Genomic DNA, 19,726 nt, shown 5'->3' with positions numbered 1-19,726 from the left:
AAGCAAGCCAGATAAAACAGGGTTGAAAAAGATTTAGAGTTTCATAATGCTCAAAATTTCTAGGTTTCAATTATCAAATTATTCATACAAAGTAGAAAGATCTAAAACCAAATTAAAAAATTAATAGATACTAACACTGAGATAGTAGAGATGATAGAGTTACTTGATAATAAGTTTAAAGCAGCCATCAAAATAATCTTTACATAAGTGATTTTGAACATCCTTAAGTAAGGAAAAAAAGAAAGTTATGGCCAGTAAATAGAAAGTCTCAGCAAAGAAAATGAAGCTATAAAGAAGAACCAAATGAAAATTATAGTACAGAAGATTATAATAACAAATAAATAACTCAGTGAATAGGCTCAAAGCAGAATGTATGAAACAGAGGAAACACTCAAGGAACTCGAAAATATAACAATAAAAATATCCAATGAGAATAGGGAGAAAATGGGCTTGAAAACAACAACAGAAAAAAGATCAGAACCACAGGAACCTGTGGAATCATAACAACACCACCACCACAAAATAACATTTGGAGTCCAGGAAGAAATTAAAGGAGATGGAGCTGAAAGAATACTTGAAGAAATAATGGCTGAAAACTCTTCCAATTGGTCAAAAGACAGAAATCCTCAATTTTAAGGAGGTGAGCAAATATAAAATAAGACAAGCCCAAAGATATCAATACCCATATCATAGTCAAACTTCTGAGAAATAAAAATAAAAACTAAAAAATCTTTAAAGTCTTGAATGACAAATAACACTTTATAAGGAAAAAATAATTCTCATGACAATAGGGTTTCCATTAGAAACCATAAAGTCTAAAAATAAAAGAACTAGCTGAAACTGGTTTGGCTCAGTGGATAGAGCATCAACCTGTGGACTGAAGGGTCCCAGGTTCGATTCTAGTCAAGGGCATATACCTGGGTTGCGAGCACATCCCCAGTATGGGGTGTGCAGGAGGCAGCTGATCGATGTTTCTCTCTCATCAATGTTTCTAGCTCTCTATTACTCTCCCTTCCTCTCTGTAAAAAATCAATTAAATATATATATTTTTAAATAAAAGAACTGTCAACAGAGTCCTATTTCCAATGAAAATATCCTTTAGCAATATGGGGGAGATCAAGGCACCTCAGGAAAGAGAAAACACAAATGTAAGCAAGAATTGATAAAGAATACTATCCAAATCTCAAAAAATATATGAAATATATTCAATGTCATCTGTCTAGGTAAACTCAAATTTATTCTTCCATTACTTACTTACTAGGATAGCTAAAATTAAATAGGGTTATAATATTAATTATTAGCAAGTATCTGCAGGATCTGGAACTCTCATTCAGTGCTGGTGGTTGTATAAATTGGATAAAAGGATGCAAAACTTTATCTACTAAAACTAAACATATACCTACATCATGAGTCATTCAATTTACTGCTTTTATATATCCAAAAGACATGAGCATATAGTTCCTCAAAATCATTTGTAAAAGGATGTTTAGCATAGCTTTATTCATAATATTTTCAAATTAGAAACAGCTTACAAATCTGCCTATAGGAGAATGGAAGAATGGTAGTAAATTCAAATAATAGAATACTACACACCTATAAAAAAAGAGTAAAATCCTGATATGAAGAATAATGTGGGTTAATTTCATAGATATTATGTTGAGCAAAACAAGTGAGACACAAATGAGAATATATCATATAAATCCATTGATATGTATTTCATGAGCTGATGGTACTATCAATGATTATAAAGGTCAGAAAATTAAGAAATTCTGATAGTAGTCAGAAAGAAGGATGAAAGCAACTTCTAAAATCTTGAAAAAGATTCTACATCTTATATTGGGAGTTACATATATAAACAAGTTTGATCTCTACATTGACGTTTCATGCACAGGTGGAGTTAAATATAAGTGTTTTCTAGCACTGAAAGCCACTTATTATTTGAGCTTGGGTTCGTTCCTCAGCTTTCAGAGTCCGTGCTAATCTTCATTATGTCTATTATCTTTTGAAGATAAATAGTGCCATCAAGATCTAATTCTACAGCTCAGTAACCCTGAAAAATGAAAGAGGGCTTATCCTGATTAAGAACTCTAAAGAAATCATACTAACAATTCAATATAATTCACCAAATATTCTGTATAAAATATCTTCTCAAATGGAGTACCATTCATGATTCAATAATTGGAATTTAAGAGGAAGTAAAAGAGGTCTTTTGTTATTCTCATAGTTTGTGGACTCAGTGGTAATACTGATAAGCTGTTGAAAAAGTAGGTATTTACTTTTTCTACAAGTATTTAAATTGTTTGGGTAATACCAAAAGACTGTAAACTTTTAGACTAAATATACTTTAATATATTTTTATTGTTGATTTTGGAGAGGAAGAGAGAGGGAGAGAAAGATAGGAACATCAATGATGAGACAGAATAATTGATCGGCTTCCTCCTGCATACCCAACAATGGGGAACTCAGACACGTGCCCTGACCAGGAATCAAACCATGACTTCCTGGTTCATTGGTTATGCTCAACTACTGAGAAATACCAGCCAGGTAGACTAAGCATACTCCAAAAAGTGACTTTCATATATTGGGAAATGAGACATTAAAGTAATATGTAATCTTATATAATTAAAGGCTAATATGCAAATCGACCAAACAGCAGAAGGACCAGTCACTATAACATGCACTGTCCACCAGAGGGCAAAAGCTTAATGCAGTAGCTTCCCTCTGGTGGTCAGTGTGCTCCCAAAGGGGAAAAGCCACTCAGCCAGAAGCCCTGAGTCAGGCTCACTGCTGGCAAGTGCAACAGTGGTGGCAGGAGCCTCTCCCATGGGGAGTGGGCCTAAGCCATCAGCCAGACATCCACCTAGGACTCCCGAACTGCAAGAGGGCACAGGCCGGGCTGAGGAACTCCCACCCCCCAGTGCACAAATTTCGTGCACCGGGCCTCTAGTATCTAACATAAAGAACTATGGCAAATCAGTAAAAAAAAAAAAAAAAAAAAAGACTATTAAAGAACTCATTAGATTCTTGTGTAGGCAACATAGAAGTGAATTAGATGAAAACCAAAGAGGCTAGGCAACAAAAGCTGTAAGTTGTCATTATTAATATTTATTTTGATACATATCAATCAGTTCTGCACAAGAATTTGAAATTTTATTTTTAAAACGTATTCAATTACTTGGTTAGGGCTATTTTAGCTGATAATAGTTTCAAAACTATACACATGGTAACATGATACATTTAGAGGACATCAATTCTGGTTAAGAATTCTGAGAAATCTGGGAAGAGAGAAGAAATGTTTAAGCTATTTTGACAGATTTAGGCTGGTTTCAGTCTTATTTGAACTTTGCCTTGTATGAATTATCCAAACTCCTACCTAAATATACATTGCCCTAGTGTTGCTGTGGTTATTTAAAATAAATAACAGTGCTAATCTTGAAGAAAGCCTACCACAGAAAGGAGATTTGTGAACACAAATGGGAACACATTTTTAACTCATAACCTATTACAGAGCTCCCTCTGATGGTCAAAGGAAGTGCAAGAATCCTAACACTCACAAAACATCTCATGTCACTTCAGGACTATGTCCCTCTGTTCTTAGGGACAAACAAATTTCTTCTACAGCCTTATGAAAATTCCAGTCACATAAACAAACAGCAGACACCTTCCAAAATCCCCAAACTGATATTTTATCCAGACATGTGTTTTCAAAGCAGTGTGGGCCATGGCTTACCAATATGGTTCTTACAGGTGTTCTGGAGGTGTCTTGTAAAGCAATCAAATCTCACCTCACTCTAATTTCCTCCTTCCAAATGCATTCTGATTCTTTACCATAGACCCGGATATATACAACCAAATATACTCCCTCATGTAACAATACCATTAACCTATCAACAGAGGCAGGCCCCCTTTGAAAATCATCCACCTTTTGCTTCTGGACATCCTGGGGAAACATGTAGAGTAGCCAGTTATTCAAATGACCAGCAAGGAGAGGTATATTCATATAGGCTGAGGCTCCCCAACATAGGACCTGCAACATGAGTCTTAGTCCTCACCCTCAACAACTTATGGGGCTCTGCTGAGAAGCAGTATAATATAATGACTAAGAGTATGAATTTTTAAATCAAAGACATCTGGCATCAAGTCTTGGCTTTTCTATTACTCACTATGTAATCATGAGCACTCTGCAATTTCGTTTGTTACCACAAAATCGGGGGCGGTGATGGTGGGGGTACTATATGGCTATATTTACCACACAGCATGGTTGTAATGATTAAAGTAAATGTGAAACGCTTATAAAGGATTAAGCACAGAGCCCGATATATATTACATGCCAAGGTATTAAAGATTCTTATTAAGTCATAATGCCTATCCTCCTGTGTATAATAAATAATGTATGCATAATAATTCTTTCTAAAAATAAATATTTCTGGAATCCAGAAGCCAGCGCCAGTCTTACCATGAATGTTGGAGAGTTGTATACTATGGGTCTAATGCCCACTAATGTTAGAGTAGGCTTCCAAAACAAATCAGGAGGTTAGTAGAGAGAAGCATACGCTCTGGAATTCTTTCAGTTCCCAGCTCTACCACTTCCTGCCATGTGACCAAGAGCAAATAACAATCTCTCTGAACCTGTTCCCTTATAGAGAAACTATAGAAATATCATTGCTGTAGATAGGTCAAGATGGCTGACAGAAAAAAAGATGACGGAAAGAGCTGAACCGCGAGAGGCCTACCCGCCTGCTCCAAACACATAGAAATTCAAGATTTAAAAACAGCAACAACAGCTGAGGCCGGTTTGGCTCAGTGGATAGAACATCAGTCTGTGGACTGAGGGGTCCCGAGTTCAATTCCAGTCAAGGGCATGTGCATTGGTTGCGGGCACATCCCCGGTAGGGGATGGTCAAAGGAAGTGCAAGAATCCTAACACTCACAAAGGAAGTGCAAGAATCCACCTCCAGTGCGGGAGGTGGCTGGTCAATATTTCTCTCTCATCAGCGTTTCTAGCTCTCTATCTCTCTCTCTTCCTCTCGGTAAAAAATCAATAAAATATATTTTAAAACACACACACACACACACACACACAGAGTAATGTTTTAACGAAAGTCTATAGATGGCACAAGCAAGGTGGCCCATTGGTAAAGCCAAATCAACTGGTCTGAAGACTAATATGAGAACACAAATTGGGATAAAGACAGGAGCCAAGACACATCAAGGTAGAACTCAATTCCCAGCATAAAGGTAAGATCCAGGACTCAAGAACATGGCTTAGGAATGGCTTCGGACCATTAAAGCATTGGAAAGAGTCAACTTCTAGAAATATAATTCCTGGGCTGTACCACAAGCATACTTTGAAAATGAGAAATAATCTAAAGACTGCTCTAGAGAGAAATACCCTGAGGGCCCCAAGAAAAATGCCTACCTGTTAGCCATGTGTGATATTATTTTTATAAACATGTGAACTATTAGAACTATAAGACAAGGAAATGTGCAAGTTTAAAAATTCTTTAGCCTTTTGACCCAGCATTCCACTTCTAGGAATAAGAATATATATATATATATATACACACACACACACACGCACACACACACACACACACATATCTCAGCAACACTAATTCAAAAGTAAGTATGTACCCCTATGCTCACTGCAGTGCAATTACAATAGCCAAGATTTGGAAGCAGCCCAACTGCCCATCAATAGATGAGTGGACAAAAAAGTTGTGGTACATTTAGTACACAATGGAATACTACTCCATTGTAAGGTAAGAAAGGAAATCTTACCTTTTATGACAACAGGGATGGACCTGGAGAGCATTATGCTAAGTGAAATAAGTCACTCAAAGAAAGATAGATACCATATAATTTCACTTATATGTGAAATCTAATGAACAAAATAAACGAACAAAATAGAAACAGACTCACAGATACAGAGAACTGACAGCTGTTAGAGGGGAAGAGTGTTGGGGGACTGGGGTGAAAAAGATAAAGGGATTAAAAAACAAAAACAAAAAAAAAATCCAAAACTCACAGACACAGACACAGTATGGTGATTACCAGAGGGAAAGGTGGGTGGGGAGGTAGAAGAGGTCAAAGGGGGGGTAAATGGTGATGGAAGGAGACTTGACTTTGGGTGGTGAACACACAATACAATACACAATCTACAACAGGTGTTACAGAAGGGTACACCTAGCCAAAACCGGTTTGGCTCAGCAGTAGAGCGTTGGTCTGCGGACTGAAAGGTCCCAGGTTCGATTCTGGCCAGGGGCATGTACGTTGGTTGCGGGCACATCCCCAGTAGGGGGTGTGCAAGAGGCAGCTGATCGATGATTCTCATGGACGTTTCTAGCTCTCTCTCTCTCCCTTCCTCTCTGTAAAAAATCAATAAAATATATTTTAAAAAAAGGGAAAAAAAAAAAGAAGGGTACACCTAAAACCTATATAATTTTATTAACCAATGTCACCCCAATAAATTCAATAAGATTTTAAAAATAAAAAAAAATAATTCTTTAATTTTACTGATTAGGGTACTGAAGTCCATACAAGGAAAGTGAGTTATCCAACATAACACAGATAGTATCTGAGTCAGGCTTAGTAAAAAAGACTCCTTTAAATGTTTAAAAATCATTTCTGAAGAAATGATATGATGCTTGAGACTTGCTTTAAGTTAACTCAGCCTATTATTTTCCTTGGGAGGGGGAGCCTAAAATAAGATGGGCAATGAAGGCGTTAATCATTTTTTAAACCAGGCACTAGGTCCACTGGACTCATGATATTATTCTGTGCAAATGTGTATGTTTTAATTTTCCATAATGAAAATTTAAATAACTCCTAAAATAGTAAGAGGCAAAGATCTCAAAGTAAGTGGTAAATCTGTCAAACTTGTGACTCAAAAACTATATTATAAGACCTGCAGCAGATTGTTTGTGAACTGAGTATATTTAATATCACTCTGCTGCGACTGTTGAGGTTTTAATTTTTTTCATCATGTCTATAATAAAAGATGCATTTTCTCATTAGGAATGCTAAAACTATCCAAGCTCAGAAACTACACAAATCCACTGAATTAATTAGCATGTGAAATATGAAAATTACATTTGGAACAAAATTAATTCTTTACATTAAAAAAGACAAATTTTCCATAACCCATTCATGCACTGGGTCAGCCAAGGTATATTACACAGTGATTATAATCATCTGCATAATTATAGCCCTTCAAACAAGAAGAGGAAGAAAGAACTAGAGTCTCAGCAGCTTATTACTGCAAAGCAAATCTTCCTAACAAATCATATGGCTACTTAGAAAAAAGAAAATAAATTTAGTTCATGGCATTCACTTGACTATTTATGTAACACCAAGCACAATATATCTAGGGTGCTTCAACCTTGAGTTTAGGGGATACAACATTCCCTAAGAATACAATAAGTATTAATACTTAAAGAGATTAGCAGAGAGTGACAAATGTCACTTTGTAACGATCAGTTTTTAAGGCCATAAAAAGTAGTTCAAGAAGGAAGAAGAGAGGAAAAGGGATTCTTAAAGCAATATATAGTTCAAAGTCCTAATTTACAGGACACACAATGATATCAGCAATATTGTGATGGTTTTTTATTTTTCTGATAAATGCTAGAGAAAATTTTGGGGAGAAAATTTAAAGACATATAATCCTATTACCAATAATAGCTACTTTAGAAATATGTTTTTATTGATTTCAGAGAATCGATTGGCTGCCTTCTATACACTCCCTACCGGGGATCAAACTGTGACTTCCTGATTAATGGGTCAATGCTCAAACAGTGAGCAACACTACTTTTTTAATATTTGGTTTATTTCTCTCCAGCTTTTTTATTCAGTCAGTTTTTTCCCCCCCAGTCATTTTTCTATGCACATATTAACATGTTAATTTTTTTTTTACTTTGGTAAAACTGGGTTATGCTATAAATTTGTTTCCTTTTTTCTTTTTAAATATATTTTTAATGATTTCAGAGAGGAAGAGGGAGAGATAGAAAACAGCAGTGATGAGAGAGAATCATTGATCAGCTGCCTCCAGCAAGCCCCCTTACTGGGGATTGAACCTGAAACCTGGGCATGTGACCTGACAGGGAATTGAACCATGACTTCCAGGTACATAGTTCAATACTCAACCACTGAACCACACTGTCTGTCTAAGCGATTCCTTCTAAATATTTCCCCCAAAACAGGATTTTTAATATTTTTATATGGTGTAGTATTCCATCCTATGGTTGTATCATAGTTTATTTGACTAACCATTTTCTATTAAACATTTAAATTAATCCAATTTTTCAATTTTAAGTAACGTATTTGAAAAAATTCTTAAATATAATTTGCTTATATCTTCAATTATTTTCTTGGGCCAGGGCCCTAGAAGTGGAATTTATTGAGTCAAGGGTTTGAACTTTTCAAATTCTTGATACATACTACATTCCAGAAAAGATACACAAGTTACATATCAACTAATAGTATTATTACTCTTCTCTCTGTGTGGTTCTGGTCAGAAGAAACACAGATGATGAGCAAGCCCCAAAATAAAACAAACACACAACCTTTTCCCTTCAAAAACAAAGGGTTGCCTGGCCAGCATGGCTCAGTGGTTGAGCGTCACCAGGTCACGGTTCTATTCTGGGTCAGAGCACATGACCAGATACAGACTTGATCCCCAGTAGGGGGCGTGCAAGAGGCAGCCAATCAATGATTCTCTCTCATCATTTATGTTTCTATCTCTCTATCCCTTTCCCTTTCTCTCTGAAATAAAACAAACAAACAAACAAACACCAAAGGGTTGATTATAAATACAAATACCTGAAAGGTGAAACATAGAGGGAAATCCCTAAGAACCACAGCCCTGGAACTGTCTCAGCCACAATAAACCAGCTGCAGTTCCCTTGAACTCACTAGCCTTTCTCTTGCCTCCTCGAATCTGTGAGCATTGTTCCCTTTGCTGGACCATCTCCAACCCACACTACTCACTTGCCAACCAGTTTACCTTTCTCCTCCAGGAATTCTGCAGTAATCCGCAGTCTAAACTAAATATTCTTCCACTCTGCTTCGACAGCACCCTATGTTTCCCCTATTTTAGAACTCATTTCATACACTGAAGAACAATCAATGGTCTGTCCCCCACACTAGGCAATGAGTTCCTTAAGGGCAGGGACTGTTTCTTCATTTCCTGTTGCATTTTTGGCATCTACAATGTACCTGGGATATGCTAGGCACTGAAGAAAAATGTATTAAGTGAATTAATCAATCACAAAGCAGAAGGTCTAGGGGAGGGATTAGAGAACTTTTTTGGTCTGTAAAGAGCTGGACAGCAAAACTTTCAGGATTTGGGATCCCCATGGTCTCAGTCACCAATACTCAACTCTGCTTCTATAGCACAAAAGCAGTCATAGACACTCTGTAAATGAACGGACATGGCTATGTTCCAATAAAACTTTGTCAAAACCAGGTGGCATGCCACATTTTGGATGTGGACCATAGTTTTCTAATCCCTGATTTAGAGGAAGAAAAAAATATATATATGATGAAGAAAAGATGAAGAAGAGACTTACTGCTTTAAACTTATACAAAGTTTAGGCTAAATCATACTTACACAACTAAATTACTAGCGTTTTATACTCTCACATTGCTTTCCTCTGCGACTTGGTCTGTAATGCAGAGTAAGGGGAAGGGAAGCAACTGAAGAAGGTAGGAGAGGATGGCATTCTGATGGGAGCTGAGCTCCGGTGTCAGGCCTCAGGCAAAAAAGGATCAGTGGGATAAGAAGTAGAGATGGGCTTAAACTCAAAAGGATTTGATAGGCCTTTTAAGTGTGTGCAGTCATTCTGAATAGACTGACTGAGTACTGGTAAACCTGGGTGAGATGCACAGAGTATTATGAAAAAAAGATAAGATATATATATACAGTCAACAGCTCAGAATTTCAATAGCTCAGAACTATGCATCAGATCAATGCATGTGCTTGCCTCCTCAGATTCGGGAAGCGGAGGGAAAATGACATCATTCAGTGAGAGAATGGTCACTGACGCTTTCTTGCTCTGACTCACATGCCAGCTTTCCCCTTCCCCAAACCCATGCCCTCACCTCAACCCACGTTTCTACTCCTTTGGTTGCAGCAACAGAAGAGGCCTCCAGACTGAGCCTGTGTGGACCACGAGAACCTGTCTTCTCTGGAAAGTGTATGGTCTGCCTGAGAAGTTAGGATATTTGGTCAGAGCCTTACTTTTCATAGTTCCTTCCTCTTCCTCATCCTCAGCATTGATCACCATGGTACCCAGCTGTGACAGCAATGTTCCGTCGTGCTCAATCATCGTATTGGCTCCATCACTCATGGTGCTGGCTACTCGGACAGTGCCCATCTCATCACCTGCTGCTCGAACCATGGTGCCAGAATCCAATTCATCCTCCTCCTGTAAAAGAATAGACTCTCAAATTGGAGCTAATTTGATCAAAGGTGAGTTTTCTGAATTATTATTACTCATCTTGGTGCAAATATTTCTGGATTTGACACTTACTCAGATTCTAACTGGGATTACTTTTATTTAACCAAAGAACATAAATTTACTCAAGTAAGAGTAATATATCTGAAAGACTCCCTCTTTCTCCCCTTCTTAATAGAGTTTGGCAACATATATCTAAAGATCTATGCACACCCTTGAAATCTCAGGGTTGTGAGAGAGTCTATAAGTTTAGAATCTACATATTTAGTATGAATCCTAGGTTCCCCAAAGGACACAGAAAAACAAAGCCTCAGACCTGAGCATTCTCTTTCCAGAATAAATATGTGCATTGAATGAAAGATAAAATGTGTAAGTATCTTAGGAAGCACTATGAGAAGAGCACGCACAGATGATGAAAGCCTCTAGCAAGGCTTGGTCCAGGACAGGACAGAGTCATGTAAGAAGAGTCTCCAGCTGCAGGCTGATACAATACCTACACATCTTACCTGGCTTAGCAATCCTAGCTAATAAAGAGGGGATATGCAAATTGACCATCACACCATAACAAGATGGCTGCACCCACAGTAGAGGTGGGATTCCCATAGCACAAGATGGTTGCACCCACAGTGGAGGATGAGTTCCTGTAACAAGCCTTAACGAACAATCAGCAGGGACCTGAGGCTGCATGGTGCTGGGCTGGGGCAGGGGCTGTGCCCCCTGAGGCTGTGCCCCCCACCTGTTGGGGTTTGACAAAGGACCTGAGGCTGCACCCTCTGCCCCAGCACCGGACTGGGGGACCTCAAGCCACGCCCCCCACCTAGCAGGGCTTGACAGGGGTGGGGCCAGCCAGGTCTGGATCTAGCCCAATGGAGGTGGGGCCAGCCAAGTCTGGGTCTCACACGATTTCGAGGTGCATATGGGTGGGTGGGGACTTGACTCTGGTTCTCGTGGCATGCCCAGACTCTGACAGGAACAGGAGGAAGATTTTCATATACATTCTACTTATTTTTTTCATCTCTGACACTTTTATTATAGAGAAAGGGCAAATAGCAATATTAAAATATTTTCTCTAATTAATTCCTTTTTAATGTGCACAAATTTCGTCCACGGGTCACTAGTCATGAAATAATGAGCATTAATGCTTGAGGCCCAAAGGCAGGCCTGCCACTCACCGAGTTTTCTTCTTCCTCGTGGTCCACCTCCCGCTGCTGGGCTTCCTGGCGTTTCAGTTTCACATCCATGGCTTCGTTAATCAAGTCCCGCAGGATCGACACTCCTTTGGCGCTCTTGACGAACGGGTGCTTAAGCAAGAAAGTGATAAACGCTGGGGACAGTTGATAAGCACCAGTGCCAAAACAGTGCCTGGCACACAGCAGGTACTTGATAGTGTTTGTTGAGTCAGTCGATGAATCTAATCTTTCTCTTTTTGCTTTGGACAATAGCTAACCCCCTTACTTTACTATTATAACCAAGCAGATGCAGAGTCAGGTTTTGCCCACCATTTTGGCCTGGCTAGAATTGTGCTGCTCTTTCTCTCTGCCAGACCTAGAGATTCTCAACCTGCTGGAGGAAATTTTGTAATGTTGGGAGCTTCTAGTTACAATGTTTGAAGAACACAAACAGCATGGGAGGGCAGGGACAGCACAATCCTGCAAAGTGGAACCTCTGGCACAACACACTGCAGCACATTCTGTGCATCTTTCAATGTCTCAGAGTACCCGTACACTCTGATAAATAATACTGAAAACTTTTTCCAGAGATAAGCAAAAGGTCTAGTATTTTGGGAGGTAAGTTTGGAGTAGGGGTTTAAATGGAATAAAGACATTGTTTAGAAATTACTGAATAATTTACTCATCTTGCTTATTCTTTCTGTTCAGTGTACTACAGCATTTCCAACTATGATTTAGATAAAAAATAAATTTAATGTAAAAGTGTAGTTATTGCAGAAATACTAAAATTAGTCACAAAGACACTTGAAACACAGGAATATTGCTGAATTACATTTATAAAAATGAATTTTTAAAATATTAATACCAACAACGAAAGTGTCCTTCGATAGAGGATTGGATTAAGAATACGTAGTACATATCTACTATGGAAAACTCAGCCATAAGAAAAGACAACTGCCATTTGCAACAACTTGGATAGACCTTAAGAATATTATGCTAAGTGAAATAAGTCAGTCAGAAAAAGTTAAAAACCATATGATTTCATTCATTTGTAGGATATAAAACTGGAACTCACGGACACAGACAATAGTGTGGTGGTTACCAGAGGGAAGGGAATGGAGATTGGGTGAACGAGGTCTAACATATGATGACGGAAGATAACTTTAACTTTGGATAGTGGACACACAGTATACAGATCTCATATCATAGAAATGTATACTTGAAACCTACATGATCCTATTAATCAATGCCACCCCAATACATTGATTTTTAAAAAAAATAAATAAAACAAATAAATATTAATATCATCTTACATATTTGTTGTTTATAGCACAATTGTAAGAAATCTCTGTGAAAGGTGAGTGGATTGGTGGGAAGAGATCAACCAAAGAACTTATAAGCATATATGCATAACCCATGGCCCATGGACACAGACAGTAAGGTGGTAAAGGGGTCAATGGTGGTCAAATGGGGACATGCAATACTTTCAATAATAAAGATTTAAAAAAAAGAAATCTATGTGAAATCTCTTTGATTTTTTTTTTGGGGGGGTGGAGGGGAGTGTTGTATATTGTTTTCCCAAACTTACTCTGATATTGTCCCCAGTGCTTCTCTTTTTAATCCCTTCTCTATTCCCCAGGACTCATGAAAGGACAAGGTCTCCAAGTTCTCTATAGATTGGAAGTATGCCTCAACATGTGGTGGGCTCATAACACAGGAGATATCTTTTCCATAAAACTTTATCAGAACCCCAGCCAGGCAGGAAAAGAATTTGCCACTATACTTGAAACAAGACCCAGCTCATTTGCAAGAATATCATATTTACTGTTCTTTCCCATTGGAAAGCTTATAAGATAATTTCCTTCCTCATATCATATACAAATAAGTCTGGTCTGCTATTACTTACCATTGTTTTATGCAAGCGCCCACCCATTCATATTCCTAAATATCGTGAATAGAATGGTTTCTGTTCTTGTTACTACTCTTACATCTAAATTCTTTCATGATGATAGGTACAGGTCTCTAACTATTTCATTATGCCGGTAAGTTGAGTAAGGCTGGAACATTTCTATATTGATAAATATGTTATTTTATTATAAATGGTTATTTTATATGTCTACATTATATCATAGACATTATACTGATTCTTTTAAAATTATGGACATAAACAAGTTTATTATCTATGAGTTTCATTCCAGAAGAGTAATGAATGCTAAAAAAAAATACATATACATATACATATACATATACATTGCCCCCCAAAATGTATACACTTTGAATAATTATAAAGGCAGTGTTTATTAAAAACCATTTCATTTTCAAATTAAGCTATTAGCTGTTAAAGTGTGTATACATTTTGTTTGGAACACCTTGTATATATGGGGACTCGATATGGTTGAAAACTATTGGCCTAGCATAATAATAACAGCAAATATTTGTCAAATCCATATCGTACTATCTATAATATGTATAAAGCATTCTTCAAAGTTATACATAGTATATCACTTAGTCTTCAGGTGCTCACTAAATGTCAATTCCCATTCTCTAATCCCATAGAGCCCTATGTTTCCTTGCCATATTGTCTTGTTCAATTACTTAACATTCTTTTCTATGTCTTTTTGACTCAGTTAGGACCAAACCTCCTGAGAAGCAGGAAATGTCTTATACTTTGTTCCCATCTCCACACAGGTGTAGGTGGGTTAAAAGCATCTTTTGGTTAGCATGTGAATGAAATTCAGAGGGAGCATCTCAGGGTGATTCATACCTGTAGGAGTTGAGTGGCTGTGGCTCTATGCTCAGGGCTCTTTACAAGACACTGCTTCACAAAATCCATGAAGCTATCTGACCACAGTTCTGGCTTTCGGAATGTGGGAGGAGGGTTGGTAGGAATCATAAAGATTGCCTGGTTAAAAAAAAGAAAGGAAGAAAAGAAAAGTGATGCTTCAATAAAAATGTAACTGGAAATACATTTGAGGTTTGATAAAATGATTTTTCTCTTATCCACTAAAGAGCCCACCCAAATTCCAACAAAAGTCTAAGTATTCAAGGTAAGAATTAAAGAACGTGATATAAATCACTCTCTCCTTCCCCTTTCCTGCCTCACTTTCTCCTTCTTTCATATGCATCCTTGTCCCCCAAACCTCACAATATCCACCAAACTTTTTAAAAATATATACTTTAAAATTGATTTTTAGAGAGAGAGCAAGGGAAAGGCAGAGAGAGAGAAACACTGATGTACCGGGGATAAAGCCTGCAACACAGACATGTGCCATGACCAAGAAATGACCCCACCGAGCTTTTTATAATTTTTGTTAACCACAGAACATTGCCTTTCAAAGTAAAAAGGCAAGACCTAAGAGCATCAATATCCTAAAGGTAAAACCTTAGCCGCAGAGCTGTCAGATTTCTGTCCTTCCTAAAGGTCACCACCACCACTGGCTATAACTAGTTACTGCAAGAAGACCATAAACTCAGAAGTCCCCAAATCATAAGGGATTCATCCCCTTTCAAACCAAGCCAATTCAACATACTACTTAAAAAAAAAAAAAAAAAAAAAAATTGGCCCACTACACTGTAGTTAATTGAGTTTCCACTAAAAGAGCCACAGTTTTAAAAAGTAAATAAAACTCTCTGCGATAATCAGCTGAAATTATAGTCTTTAAATCTAAAAATATAACCAGTAAATAGTCCCACCCTTCCCTACTTCTCCACCTCCCAAAAAAGAGGGGAGCTTATGTTGGAGTCCATAAATATTGTATTTTCTTAAAAAACTGTTAGTCTTTCAATAGAAGAACTAATTGATCGGGACTGAGTGAGATGAGCAACACACACGCCTGGAGCCCTCCCACAGTCCCTCCCCGGCCTGATCATGCACCAGTGGGGTCCCTCAGCCTGTCCTGCACCCTCTCACAATCCAGGACCCCTAGGGGGATGTGGGCGAGCTGGTCTCATCCCAATCCTGCAGGCCACTCCCCTTGGGAGGGCACCAGAGGCAGGGCTCATGGCTGGTAAGCACTGCTGCTGCTGAGGCAGTGAGAGTCTCTTCCGATTGGACTGATTGGGCGCGAGCTCACATTAGACTCATTAGGGCCAGGATGAGCAGGAGCGGCAGATGGGAGCTGCAGGCGGCATTGGACTGCGGGTTTTGGTCCGATCCCTGCAGGCCACCCAGAGAGACCCCACCATGCACGAATTCATGCACCGGGCCTCTAGTAAATACTATAAAGCCCAAGGAAGGGTTGAGGTCTTATAACAGTGCTGTGGTGAGAGGTCCGGTGGGTGGTGGTGGTAAACCCTGGAAGCCCCTTAGGGTATTTTGGTGGAGAGTAAATCTATGGGCCCTTAACATTCTAGAAGTAGATGGAGGGTGGCAAGTACAGAGCCTCCAGATGAAGAGAGGGTGGTGATCTACAAACCGAAACTTACAAATTTAAATACCTGCAAAGGCCAGGCAGGAAAAAGACAACACACGAACCAGGCTGGGTATTAGTCACATGAGTTCAAAAAAATAGTTTGCTTTCCTCTTACTACTACTATAAGACAAATCGTACTGTAAGACAAACGTTAGAGAAAACGCTGCAGTATGTGACACTGATACTTGGTAGACAGGGAACTGTGGAGACTGATGAGGCAGAAGCCCATGCCTGTGTAAAGGAGAAGACCACTACTCAGCGCCAGTTAATGTTACATTAAAATGTGAGCAGCTAAGCTAAAAATTACACATTGCACAAGTCGCACCAGGCATTTCTGTGGCCCATGTTTTACCTCGGGCTATCGATACACAGTCTTTGGAATGAAGAGGGGTAAATTATACTTTAATTAATTAGAGACTACAGCTTAGTGGAAGTGTATCATCTGGAGTCCAGACTAACATTTAATAACATATAATTAACTCACTTATTATTTGGTACCTAACCAAGTAAGTTACCTAACTAACTTTCTAATGATGACTAGTAATTAACCACCCCACTGGTTTCCCATCCATTTCCTTACTCTCATTGGATGGATATCGGCATATGGGGGCTTCCCTTCAGCCATTTCTATGGCAGTTATTCCCAATGACCAGATGTCTGCCACGCAGTTGTACCCAATTTCCTGAATCACTTCTGGAGCCATCCAAAATGGTGTTCCTATGACTGTATTTCGTTTGGCCATAGTATCCTAAAATAGAAAGGAGAGAGACCAACACTAAGCATCAAAACTATGAAGAAAAAGAGACTTTTTCAACAATAAAAAATATCTTACACCTGAAATACATATAAAAACCATACTCAAGGCATGACCAAGCAAGTCACAAAGAAATTCAAATTACCTAGAGACATAATAGATTCTCAGTCAGTTACTAAAACACAAAAAAATTGATACAACTTTTAGTAGGCAATTTGGCAGTAATTATTAAACTTAAATGTCCATATCCTTTTACCCAAATCTATTTCGGGAGATGTATCTCGGCACCCCAAAATATATAGGGCAAGTAGGTTTACAGTTGTGAGTATATGAAATGCAGTTTATTCTTGTATTGTTATTTACTAATTATTGTATAATTTTCCACATGAACAACTGTAAATCTACTTTTGCCCCACCCTGTATGCACAAGTATTGTAGAAATATTTGTAATATGGGGAGGGGGAAGAAAAATGAAATAACCCAAATGACCATCTAAAGGGGGTAAGTTAAAAACAATAAATATCCATACAATGAAATACTACATTTAAAAAAAAGAGATAAAAACATTTTTCTGACATGGAAAAAATGTACAAGTATATTGTGAAGGGAAAAAAAATTAGATTACAAAATTAGCTATAATATAGCCTTTTTGTAAAAGAAAAATAATGGAACAACAACCAATAACAATAAGTATTGTTGTTCTATGGATAGCAAAACAAACAAATAAACAAAAATCTCAAGTAACATGCACCAAACTATTAACAATTGTATCTAGAAGTTAGAAACACTAAAGACTTCTTTCCATCCCTGTGTTTCTATAACACTCTATGGTTTACATGTGCAATAAGGATGTATTACATGTGCAATAAGGAAATTAAATAAAGAAAATTACATACGCATCTGTATACATATATTTTAAATATACATTTTATATAATTTATACATATTTTTATATAATATATACTCATATATAAAGTCTTAGTTTGGGGATTAAAGAAGAGTTATAGAGAGACTAGAGAGCCAGTACATGAAATTCGTACACAGGAGGTCCCCTCAGCTCAGCCTGCACCCTCTCACAATCCTGAACTGCTGGCTCCTACTCACTCACCTACCTGCCTGCCTGATCGCCCTTAACTGCCCCCCCCCCCCCCCCCCCCCGCCGGCCTAATAACCCCTCATTGCCTCTGCATGCCGGCCTGATTGCCCCTAACTGCCTCCCCTGCCGGTCTGGTTGCCCCTAATTGCCCCCTGCTGCCAACCGGGTCATTCCCAACTGCCCTCTCCCTGCCAGCCTGGTTGCTCCTAAATGCCCCCCCACTGGCCTGGTCACCCTTTACTGTCCCCCCCTTCCAGCCTGGTCTCCCCCAATTGCCCACCTCTGCCAGCCTGGTTGCCCCTAACTGCCCTCCCTGCCAGCCTAATTACCCCCAACTCTCCCCCACCCCGTGCCAGCCTGGTTGCCCCTAACTGTCCCCCCACCGGCCTAGTTACCCCCAACTGCCCCTCCTAGTGGCCTGGTTACCCCCAAATTCATCCCCACTGCCAGCCTGGTCGCCCCCAACTGACCCCCCTGCTGGCCTGGTTGCCCCATGCAGACTGCTGGTCAGTCATTTGGTCATCCCTCATTAATCAGTCTCCTGCTGGCCTGGTCATAGGCAGCCATGATAAAGTCCTGATGGTTTGCATATTACCTCTTTATTATATAGGAAGGGTAGTACAATACAAATGGGCAAATAACCATTTGCATATTTCCCCAGAGAGGCAAGGTCCTAATGAAAGAAAACTTTCCTAGAATTCCTATATTTTAGAAAGAGAAGAATTTTAAACAACTAAATATGTAACAGTACTTCCCAACATCATCATCCTATTCCTTCTGGAATGCCTGTTGCTTACATTAGGTTATGCTAGTGGGAGCAAATGATAGATAAAAATTTTTAATCGATCTCACTTTGTCAGTCCTATGCAAAAAATTAACACAGGAACTATTTTACTGCTTAGTCATTTCCTTTGCTCTGAAACTTGAAATTTGCAGGCGTATTTTCAAATGGTGGTAGTAAAAGTTGTTTTCAAGGATTATAACTAGAAATGAGTATTTGGATAACTGTAAATTTTTTGAAAATTAAGAGTGATGAGTAGATACTAAACCAACTAGATCAATAGAAAATACTGACTCCAGAAACAAGCTAACATGTTCCAGGTAGATTTAAGTTAAAAAAATAAATTAATTAAAACTGCACATAATACTAGCTCTAAAAAAAATCAAACAAGATATATCTATATAGTCTACCATCCAAGAAAACTGTTTAATATATAATTTGTTGCAAATTTTAGTATACATCTGTCCAAAACTGTTTTTTATTTTTCTGTATATACTTCACATATACTCGTGTATTTTACAAAGTCAGATCACTCTAGACTTCCTGTTTGGAAAAATGGGTTTTTTCATTGCCATGAACTGGTGGGACAGAAGGAGAATCAAGAGACTGAATCCTGGAATCAAACAAGTACAGTTTTTTCAGTAACTGCTAACTGCTACCTGAAGGTTCAATGAAAAGACATTATGACTTATTCAAGGAAAGCAGTTTGAATTTAATTTTTCTTCCTTTTATAAATATAAGGATGCAGCCCAATAGAATTTAAACTTCTACTCTGTCATTTCTTATCTTAGATTTAATTTAATTTTATTATTTTTTAGTTTCTTGTTAATCTTCACTTGAGGATGTTTTTCCATTTATTTCTAGAGAGAGTGGAAGGGAGGGGGAGAGACAGAGAGAGAGAAACGTTGATGTGAGAGAAACGCATTAATTGGTTGCCTCCCACACGTACCCCAAGCAGGGCCAGGGATGTGCCCTTGGCAGGAATCAAACCTGGGACCCTTCAGTTGGCTGGCTAACGCTCTATCCACTGAGCCAGACCACCTAGGGCTAGATTTTATTT

General features: G+C 38.5%; 1 protein-coding gene across 3 annotated transcripts in view; it reads right to left on the bottom strand.

Annotated features, from left to right (window-relative positions):
* Positions 1-19,726, bottom strand: part of STK4 (serine/threonine kinase 4) — an 82,512-nt gene that overhangs the window by 44,440 nt on the left and 18,346 nt on the right. For all 3 annotated transcript variants that reach the window (XM_036419002.2, XM_036419000.2, XM_036419001.2), the window contains exons 6-9: positions 16,616-16,783; positions 14,388-14,525; positions 11,627-11,755; positions 10,238-10,424 (exon numbers count right to left, since the gene is read on the bottom strand). In XM_036419002.2, the coding sequence (XP_036274895.1) occupies positions 10,238-10,424; positions 11,627-11,755; positions 14,388-14,525; positions 16,616-16,783 (622 nt within the window). The remainder of the gene's footprint in view (positions 1-10,237; positions 10,425-11,626; positions 11,756-14,387; positions 14,526-16,615; positions 16,784-19,726) is intronic.

This window comes from Pipistrellus kuhlii, unplaced genomic scaffold (genome assembly GCF_014108245.1).
Source record: "Pipistrellus kuhlii isolate mPipKuh1 unplaced genomic scaffold, mPipKuh1.p scaffold_m20_p_6, whole genome shotgun sequence".
Lineage (NCBI taxonomy): Eukaryota > Metazoa > Chordata > Mammalia > Chiroptera > Vespertilionidae > Pipistrellus > Pipistrellus kuhlii.
This window is presented reverse-complemented; position numbering and strand designations above follow the sequence as displayed.